Below are 10,677 nucleotides of genomic sequence, written 5' to 3' on the forward strand. Positions count from 1 at the left end.
CCATCTGGGACCTGAGCTGGGCCCACCGGAACTGCCTGGGCAGGAACCCCCTCGTCAAACTCAACCTGAGGTTCCGCCACTGGTGCTGCTGCCCCGGGCTGAGCTTTGCCCCTACCCCAACCTCTAGCACGGCCTCGGCCTCGGCCTCGCCCTCTGCCCCTCGTGGGAGCTGCTGCTGGGGGCTCGGGATGCTGATCAGCGGAAGAGGAAGAGCGTGTTCTCGGCATCTGCGAAAGAATAGAGTAGAAATTCAATTAGCATTGAGAAACCAAACCGCACGACAGGAAAGAGTAGATGTGAAATTTTTTCCTAACTCTGTATCCTCTGGGGGATAAATACAGACGTCTCCGTACCGATCCCCCAGACTCTACTAAGCTTTTCTGTGAATTGTGAGACTTATGTAACCTAGAGGTCTGATACCAACTTGTCAAGACCCGGTTTTCCCCACCCTCGGGAGTCGTGATGGCGCCTACTCGAGAAAGCTAGGCAAGCCAACCAATTGAACTATTTACCTTATTTCCATTTTAAAATCCGTTAACAACTAAGATCCAACAATTAATAAGCAACATAATTTAATAAGCGGAAGACTAAATTGCAAGTTTTAATGACGCCACCAACGACAATCCATAACAATCTACCCAAGGCTGGTGTCACAACTTCACAGACTATCTAAGAGAACTACAAATAAAGGTCTGAAAGAAATAATACAAACTGTCTCTGGAAATATAAGAAGAAACAGGAATAATAGCTAGAAGGAGACGCCAAGGCCTGCGGATGCCTGCAGGTCTACCTCGGGTCGCCTGATGAACGCGAAATAGCTATCTCACTGCGGTCCAAAATCTACAGCACTGGGATCTGCACAAAAGAGTGCAGATTGTAGTATCAGCACAACCGACCCCATGTGCTGGTAAGTGCCTAGCCTAACCCCGACGAAGTAGTGACGAGGCTAGGACCAGACTACCAAAATAAACCTATGCAGTTAAATCATATACAACGGAAAAATAAAGCAGAAATGTACAGTAAGGATGGGAGGGGGAAACATGCTGCGGGGAAAGAACAAACGATAACAGGAAATCAGCAGGTAAACACAAGGAATACCATAACTCAATTTTCAACGAGAATCAGAAATCAAACAAGTGCACGGTATCACCCTTCGTGCTTTTACTCTCATCCTCATCATATAAATCAATATAAACTGCACGGCATCACCCTTCGTGCTTTTACTCTCATCCTCACCAAAAATCAATATAATCGGCACGGAATGGTACAACGTTCGGCACGGCATCACCCTTCGTGCTTACACTCCTCCTCACAACATTTATACACGGCATCACCCTTCGTGCTTTAACACTCTCTCACCAAAACAATGCACGGCATCACCCTTCGTGCTTTACACTCTTCCTCACCCAAACAACAATCACAAACAATGAGGGCAAGGAAATAAATGAATCACAATAAAATCCCGGCAAGGGAACAATAGCAAAGCAACAACATCCCGGCAAGGGAACAATATTATAATCCTCTTCTCTTTTTCACATTTATTTCACAACTCGGTTCATAATTTGAGCCAATTCTCTACAAGGTTTAATTGCCAATTTTTCTTTCACAATTCACCTCACAACTTGAGGCAACGCTCCTCAATGTTCAAATATTACCATTTCTACCACAAACTTTTCCCAACGATAGAAATCATTACAAAGGGCATAAACAATACAAACGGAGTCATAATAATCATAATATAAGACTCACGGCCATGCCTGACACCCACGTATAGATACTCGTCACCATGCCTATACGTCGTACTCAACAAATAACACATAGCAAATAGGACACGACTCCTAATCCCTCAAGCTAATGTTAGACCAAACACGTACCTCGATGCCTCGAAATAAGTTTCCTAAAGTTCCCAAAAAGTCAAAAATCGACCCCGGGCCCACATGGTCAAAACCCGAGGTTTGAACCAAAACCCGATTACCCATTCACCCACGAACTCAAATATACAATTTGTTTTTAAATCGAACCTCAAAACGAGGTCCAAATCCCCAAAATTTGAAAAGCCTAGGTTCTACCCAAAACACTCAATTTCCCCCACCTTTGATTTTGAGTTGAAATCATATGAAAAGATGTTAAAGATTGAAGAAAACGAGTTAGAAACAACTTACAATTGATTTGGAGAAGAAATTGCCTTTGAAAAATCGCCCAAGAGTGTTTTGGTTTTGAAAGAGTGTGAAAAATGGTTAAAATGCGTCTAAGTTATGAATTTGCAGGTCTCTAATGTCGCAATTGCGAACCCTTCAGAATTCTGAGACTTTTGCATTTGCGAATAAAATATCGCATTTGCGACCAAGTCAGATTTCCGGTCTTCTTCGCATTTGCAATAGACCTTTCGGAAATGCGAAATCGCATTTGCGATAGAAGAGTCGCATTTTGCGACTAAGGATACAACTGGAGGCATCGCATTTGCGATGGGTACCTCACATTTGCGAGGTAATGCTGGCCTGGGCTCTTTCGCATTTGCGACATAGCCTTCGCATTTGTGAGCTCGCATTTGCGAGCCAAGCTTCGCAAATGCGAAGCCTGCAGGCATGCAATATACCAGTTAAAATCTGCAACATCCTAAGTCCAAATTTCACTCCGTTGCCTATCCAAAACTCACCCGAACCCTCGGGGCTCCAAACCAAACATGCACCCCAACCTAAAAATATCATACGGACTTGTTCGTGCATTCAAATCACCAAAATAACATCAACAATTATGAATTTAGCATCAAAATCATAAAATCACTTAAGAACATCAAATTTTCCAATTTTTCTCAAATAAGGTCCGATTCACGTCATTTCAAGTCCGTTTCTTACCAAATTTCACAGACTTAATTTAAACCAATATAAGACCTGTACCGGGCTCCGGAACCAAAATGCGGGCCCGATACCATCAAATTTCAAACACATCTCATTTCTAAAAACTCATATATTTTCCAGAAAATAACTTTCCTAAAAAATTTATTTCTCGGGTTTGGGACCTCGGAATTCGATTCCGGGCATGCGCCCAAGTCCCATATTTTCCTACGTGCCCTCCGGGACCGTCATATCACATGTCTGGGTCCGTTACCCAAAATGTTGACTAAAGTCAACCATAATCAAATTTTAACTCTATAGATTTCTCTTTCTCATATTTTCACATAGAAGGCTTTCCAGATATAGGTCCGGACCACGTACGCAAATCGAGGTAAGGTAAAAAGGAGATTTTTAGGCCTCGGGACACTGAATTGGTTTCTAAAACAAGTGATGACCTTTTGGATCATCACACTCATATCTTCCCTAGATTTAGTTAGTTTTGTCTTCCAGACTTTGTTAGACTTTATAGTATTGAGACCGAGTTGTAGTTGCTCGTGACTTGTGACACCACGATGTCGGGCTTGTATTATTTTTTCTTCCGCACTGGTTATTTAGACTTATACTATGGGATTTTAGTTAATTAATGACTTAAATTGACTTTTATGATTTTCTGGTTGGTTTTGGGTTTGTGTCGGCTGGCCTAGTTTCACGATAGGCGCCATCACGACCGGATCAGTTTTAGGATCGTGACAAGTTGGTATCAGAGCCTAGGTTACATAGGTCTCACGAGTCATGAGCGGGTTTAGTAGAGTCTCGTGGATCGGTACGGAAACGTGTGTACTTATCCTCGGGAGGCTGCAGAACCTTTTAGGAAAAACTTCATATTTTTGAATTCCTGTCGTGCGAATCTGTTAATTCTTGCCGAAAATTTCAAGGGCAACGAACTTTCTTTTTATAATATCAGTCTTAATTAAAAGAGGAGAAAAGCTACACCTTAATCTTTTCAGAGAGCTTCTTAAAACCCCTCTATTTATAGGGAGAATAATAACTTAGCCACAAGATAACAACTCTCAAAAAGATAGATACTCTCACTGAGTACAATTCTATTCGTAATAAGGATAACTATTTTTTAAAATCAAGACATATAATTTGACAGGGATGGAGTAAAAGTCGAGACCTAGAAACAAAGTGCCAGCTCATCCTCTAATATAGGTTTGCACAATAAACTGGAAAGCGATGACAAGAACCAAGGGGGGCCCCGACATTCTCTTCAACTTTTGGTTACTAAAACAGTACTCTTGCAGTTTTAGTAATTAGGTGAACGTACTAAACATTATCACGTGGAATTGGATAATCTTAATATTTACGCCTAATGAGGCATTCCTCAAAGACAGACAAAAGTTTTGCTTGGCACTAGGGTTACAAAGCATTCATTAATAACCTTTAATTATTCATTCTTAGGGGCATGAAACCACCCTACAAACGGGCTTCAATAACATTATCAATAACCTTAAAAGAAGCTTCCCAACTTTTCACACATTAAAAAAATAATTAACTCTGTATACATCATAGAGAACTTTTTATATTATCAATCAATGCTTTTATATGTTGTAACATACTACAATTTATCTTATTTTCTACGTTATTGTTTTACTTCTTTTAGTTTGTTGGATCATGGATGTAATTGTTTTTAAATGATCCAATAGTAAAAAAATTATACTGTTCAAAAATTTAACACTTTTGAATTATCGGGTACTAAATTATCATTTGTATATTTTACATAAAAAAATTAAGAAAAATATAGAGTTTAGATTAAAATTTACTTTAAAAAAGTTCACATGATAAATTTTTATACTATCAGATTATAACGCTTTATACCAACTTGACATGATAATCTGAAAAATATAACAATAACCTATTAAAGGATGGAACAAAAAATTTCACAGCTTATTTGGGTAGTTATTGTGTAACATTTCATAATGTATCGTATTGTACTGTACTATATTATTTTAATAAATACAATATTTGGATAGATTGTATCGTTTTCCGTTGTTTCATAATGTCATACACCAAGAATTTGGAGAAAAAAAGTAAAGCGCAAGGTAGAACTATTATGAAAAGGGTAGATAATATTAAGAACAAAAGAGAATAAAATATAACGACGTGATCATATCAAATTGGTCATTACAACTTTTCATCATTACGAAACACGGTTTTTATTGTATACATATACTCTCTCTGTTTGAATTTTTGTGAATCTATTTGACTGATCACGGAGTTTAAGAAAAAGGAAATACTTTTGAATCTGTGGTGTAAAATGATGCACATATATTTGAAGAATTAACCCAAATAGCACCCTACCACTTAGACTAAAAACAACCGGTGAATATATAATATATACATAATTTATGTATTATATGTGTATATATGACCGGCCATTTGTGTAGAAATCCCACATATATTTTGTGTGACTACATTGCATAAAGATAAATTATTTTCAAATATGAAAAGTGGTCACTCTTTTTGGCACGAACTAAAAAAGAAATAGGTTCACGTACGATTGAAACGAAGAAAGTAATAAAATATAAATAACATTCAAGATAATATTGCATTTAAAATAACAATACAATATAATACAGGTAACAACCATTCAAACAAGATGTTAGATGGCCATTATGTATAACTTATCCTTAATAAAGTATGCATGATTTGATAATCCATCCATTTAGCAACTTTTGACGAACTTTTCTCGTCTCCCAAAGCATCTCCCATTTCTTTAAGTACAATTTGTTTGTTTTCTTCCTTGTCTTCACTAGAAACTAGGACTATTACACTCTTGTTTCATTTTCCCATCAGTTGAAGCAGCTGAAAGGGTGAACCCTTCGTATTTGTATATGGTTTGTCTTCACCTGCCAGTCCAATTGCATGTTATGGCAAATTTTGAAGAGTGCTTCTTGCTTCCTTTAGCATTGGCATGAGTTATTACTGTTCCCTGTTTCAGCAAAATCACCTCTTTGTACTCTACACCAATCTTTAATATTGGCAAAACATATAAAATTTCTTCCTAAAATTTCACGGCTAAAATATAGTCCATACTTGAGCTGGCATTTATGGATCTTAACTACTGTGAACCTCCACCTCTGTTTCCATCTCAAGGGGTAAAACTGTTTCTTTTATGTTCTTGAATAATTTTATCTTCTTTATTTATTGCTATCTTCTATTTAGTTTTCTAAATATATTGTCTTGCTATTGGGGCTTCTTTCATCTTCTTTAGCCAAGGGTCTATCGGAAACTGTCTCTCTACCCTTCGAGGGTAGGGGTAAGGCTGCGTACATCCTACCTCCCCAGACCCATTGGTGGGATTACACTATTGTTGTTCTTGAATAAGTTTATCTAAATGGGATTTTGTTGTTGTTGTTGTTGTTGTTACTGATTCTTGTTTTTGTTTTATTGTAGGAAGCAATATTAGAAGGGAACAATGGGAACCCATTTTTGGATAATTTTCCTGACCCGCTTTGTAAACTTAATCTAAAGGAGACTTCTGATTTTGTAAAATCATTGCCAACAGCAAGCAATAATGGAGTTGAAAGCAGAGGGTTTATAAGGAAGGAAGGAGGAGTAAGTTCAGTGATAAGGAGGAATATGGATGCTCCATCAACACCGGGTCGACCCATTTTCAGCTTCAGTGTTGGGAATTTTCCAAGAAAGAATTTTCCTTCAAAATGGGATGATGCAGAGAAATGGCTTGTAAATGGAAGCCCTGCTTCTCATCATCATCAACATTATGGCTTAAAGCCAACATTAGAATCTTCAAAATTGTCAAAGCAGTGTAATAATGGGTTCAAGCTAAAAGAAGCTGAAAATGTGTTTGCAGAAAAAAACAGAGTTATTGATGAAAAGGTATCAAAAGTGGCTTCAGATTTTCAGGTTTCTTTACCTTTAAACCATCACCGCATTTCTGCCGGAGCTTCCAATACTGTTTCTTCTGCAGCAGATGTTTTTCTAAAAGGTAAAAAAGCCTGCTTTTTAACCCTTCGCTTTACTACCCATTGTAGTTGTATTTCTTCTAGTATTGTTTTTGAGAAACAATTGGGTGGTAACTTTAATTTTGTACCATCAATTTAAATAAACGTTTAAAAGCTTAATCTAGTTAAATCCCATGCTATACACAAACTCTTTTCGTTTTCTTGAGCCGAGGTCTAATGGAATCAGCCCCTCGTGGAATTTTCCCCAAACCCCACTTATGCCATTTTAATGTGTTGTTTTTATTATTATTGTTGTTGTACACCAATTTTGCACTATGGGCCCATTTTGGACAATATTTGGTTAAAGTTGAAAAAATAATACTCATTTAAAGTTGAAGAGCATTTAGAAGTTAACATTATGTTTGGACATGAATTTGATTTGATAAAAATGTTGAAATTTTGTGAGTGAAAACCAAATGTTCACTTGAAATACTCATCAAACCAGTATTTCAACTTCAAATTCATTGTTTCAAAGTTGAATTTGAAATAATGGACAAAATTGTAATACGGAGCATTGATTTACATTTTGGTAAAATTTAGGACTGATAAAAGGAAACAACTTTATGAATATTATGGTGTATGTTGAAGAAAATCCAATGGTTTTGTAATTGCAGATAAGTTCACAGATGAGGTGGAATCTATTTATCCCAAATTTAGGTACTTAGAACCTACAAAAGAAGGATTTTTGTTCGGAAATGGGGCAGGAAAATCCATGAAAGAAGCAACAACAGAGGTAATTCATGAGATTAATCACAGAGATATTGGCACAGAAATGACTCCAATTGGCAGCTCTACTACTTCAAGATGTCACACTCCATTCAAGAGCCCGTCACCTGCTCGACACAATACCCCTGCAGATAGATCTGGACCATTGGCTTTACCAAGTTCTGGTTCTGATAGCACAGTTGATATAATGCAATTGCAAGAGTGTCATTTAGCAAAATTGCAGTTCGGGACACAATTTGACTCTGTTACGACTAATTGGAGTTCGAGGGAAGAAGAGGAGGAGGATATATCGAAGAGTTTGAGACATTTTGAGATAAATAATGAATGCAGAAAGAGTGTCTCAGAGTCCAAAATGCGATCGTGGGAAGAAGAAGAGAAGAATAAATGCTGCCTCAGGTGAGTGAATTTTGCTGTGCCCACTTCTCTTTTAATTTGTACTTAGAGTGTACAAGTTATAAATTTTATTTGAGTTGCAGGTATCAAAGAGAAGAAGCAAAAATTCAGGCCTGGATAAACCTCCAAAATGCAAAAGCAGAAGCTCAATCAAAAAAACTTGAGGTATTAATTTATTTCGTACTCTGGAAGAGGAGCCTTGGCGTAACCGGTAAAGTTGCTGCCATGTGATCAGAAGGTCACGGGTTCAAGACGTGGAAACAGCCTCTTGCAAAAATGCAGGGTAAGGTCGCGTTCAATAGACCCTTGTGGTCCGGCCCTTCCCCGCACCCCGCGCATAGCGGAAGCTTAGTGCACCGGGCTGCCCTTTTTACTCTTCTCTAACCCTGCACCGTAGAATTTCAATGCTAGAACTGCTTTCATTACCTTTATAGCAGGAACTAGAGGTGGAAAATATGAACTTGTGCTGGGATGATTGATTATTGTTCATTTGAAATTCTTTTCTATCCTACAATATGTCACAACCCAAAATCCATGGTACGTACTGTCTGTTTTAGCCTAACACACCTCACGAATTTATTCCTTGGGCTACTCCACATTGACTCGAAAATCGCACGTACCATTTGAACTTGTACTCAATCTTATACAGCACTTTACTTCTCTCCTTTTTTGACGTGCGATTTGCCTAAATATACATATCTTCTTCAAAAGCTTGCCAGTATGAAAGTTTGCTAGGCCTTCTTCTTGGGCGTCACATAGAAGAATATAACTAAATACAGTTCCCAAAGAGTAGCTGCACAATGTTGACGAGCTGGAAAGAATTTATCAGTCTTGTGTTGTCTTCATACACATCGAGCCTTTCACTCTTATTTCGTGGTCCAACATATATCGTATTGAGTGTTGTCTCCTCTTCCCTCTATGCAGCTGCTTATAATTTAATTTTTTTCACATGCAAGAAGGAATAGAATAGCAGATTAGTCAGCATTAACACATTATTATATCTTCATGCATGACAACTTGGTTCTGGAAGTTGCAAACCCATGTGAAGATAAGATTTTGTTGTGTTACCTTGAGCTTTAGGATTTCATGCTTGATAAAGTAATTAAATATTCCTCGTTCATTGTAATGTTATTAGTTCTAAATTCAAATACAGGCCCCTGTGTTCCCCCTTTTCCTTCTTGATTCCCTAAAAAATTCCTCATTTAGACGATAGCCAGCCACCTAATCTCTTAAACTAAATATAGCTGGCGGGTGTATAATTTATATAATTTATGTATATCGGCTAGAAAAAGTAAACATTGAATCTGACCGGCTATTGTGTTCTAACATAGCATTTGGTTCCCATTTCAGGTGAAAATCCAGAGGATGAGATCAAATCTGGAAGAGAAATTAATGAAAAGAATGGCGGTTGTTCACAGAAAAGCTGAAGAATGGAGAACTACAGCTCAGATTCAACACAAGGAACAAATAGAAAAAGTGGCTGACCAAGCACGGAAGATGATGTTGACTAGGCAAAACTCACATTTATCTGCCCAAACTTCCTGTGGTTGTTTGCCATGTCGTAACCATCATATTTAATTCTAATCGGGCAGCAAAGTTCAAAGAGATTGACTCTCATGTATTCGTATGAGGTTTTTTTTTTTTAACCCCAGAAAAACTCGCATCCGCTATATTCTCTGCCCTTCGGGTAAGCACTATGTGCGCATTGGGTAAAACTCCCATTACGTAATAACCTGCAAACCACACAGGGAATGTAAATCGCACTAGACAAGCCGTGTACGATAGGCTCGACCCAGAAGGCATTGAGGGGTGATCAATCTCAGGTCAACTATAGGGATAGCCCCCCTCCAAACCAATTGGGCCATCCCCGAAGGGATGTATTCCTATGAGTTAAGCATGTATAATTCAGTGATTCTACAGAGAAGCTAAATGAGATCAATATTTAACCGGCAAAATATGTCTTCTAACTGATAAAAAAAGCTAGTATATCATTAGGGCAACTCCACAATTAGCACAGATCACTGTTAAATGGTTTAATTGGCATGATGATGGAATTTCGATATTTAATACTGTTTAACCAAAAAATAGAATTTCGGTTAAAACTAGAAATTAAGAGAAAAAATCGGGTTACTGATAATCAGGAGACGAAAAGAATAAGAAATTTTTGAGGATAATAAAGCAGTAAATAAGTTTGTATTTCAATGTAATCTCAATGATTTTTCATGTCCCTACAAATGCTGAGACCTCCTCCTTTTATAGTTGATTTTTCTAGGAAAAGGTATAATGCCTTAGCCTTAAAGAGGCAATTATGAGCATTAAATGACATTAAATGAAATGTTACACAATCATTCCTATTCAATACTGATTCGCTAACGTATTTGACATTTAATATTGAATTTAGACTCCTTTATGCCATCAGATTCATATCTTCAATTCCTTCTGACCTCCTGGCTTTAATTAAGTTAAATAGATACGAGACTCGTATCATTTGAATAGCATCTCGTGCCTATTTTAACTTTCTTCTCCTCGTATCTGATATCGCCCGTGCCTCTTAACTGATCATCATGTTTTGACCATTTAACCAGTCCACGTGTCATGCCACGTCACCTTCAATATAAATTCAGTTTTTTCCCTATACAGATAGTCCCCCCACTTTTCATTTATTTATCAATTAAATATTTGGAAAGTGGATCTTCATT

At 37.6% G+C, this 10,677-nt stretch overlaps 1 protein-coding gene across 1 annotated transcript; it reads left to right on the forward strand.

The window, feature by feature from the left end:
* Positions 5,548–9,583, forward strand: LOC109223976. Its single transcript, XM_019388495.1, has 5 exons — positions 5,548–5,992; positions 6,291–6,843; positions 7,474–7,981; positions 8,062–8,143; positions 9,329–9,583. Exons 1-5 carry the CDS (start codon positions 5,945–5,947, stop codon positions 9,554–9,556), a joined length of 1,419 nt encoding a protein of 472 aa, XP_019244040.1. The 5' UTR covers positions 5,548–5,944; the 3' UTR covers positions 9,557–9,583.

This window comes from Nicotiana attenuata, chromosome 3 (genome assembly GCF_001879085.1).
Source record: "Nicotiana attenuata strain UT chromosome 3, NIATTr2, whole genome shotgun sequence".
NCBI classification, from domain to species: Eukaryota; Viridiplantae; Streptophyta; class Magnoliopsida; order Solanales; family Solanaceae; genus Nicotiana; species Nicotiana attenuata.

Excerpts from the sequence above, each read along its gene's own strand:
- LOC109223976 (XM_019388495.1), top strand. The coding sequence starts at position 5,945 with ATGGATCTTAACTACTGTGAACCTCCACCTCTGTTTCCATCTCAAGGG. Across the intron at positions 5,993-6,290 it reads CTCTGTTTCCATCTCAAGGG|GAAGCAATATTAGAAGGGAA; the intron begins GTAAAACTGTTT and ends GTTTTATTGTAG. Across the intron at positions 7,982-8,061 it reads AAGAATAAATGCTGCCTCAG|GTATCAAAGAGAAGAAGCAA; the intron begins GTGAGTGAATTT and ends TTTGAGTTGCAG.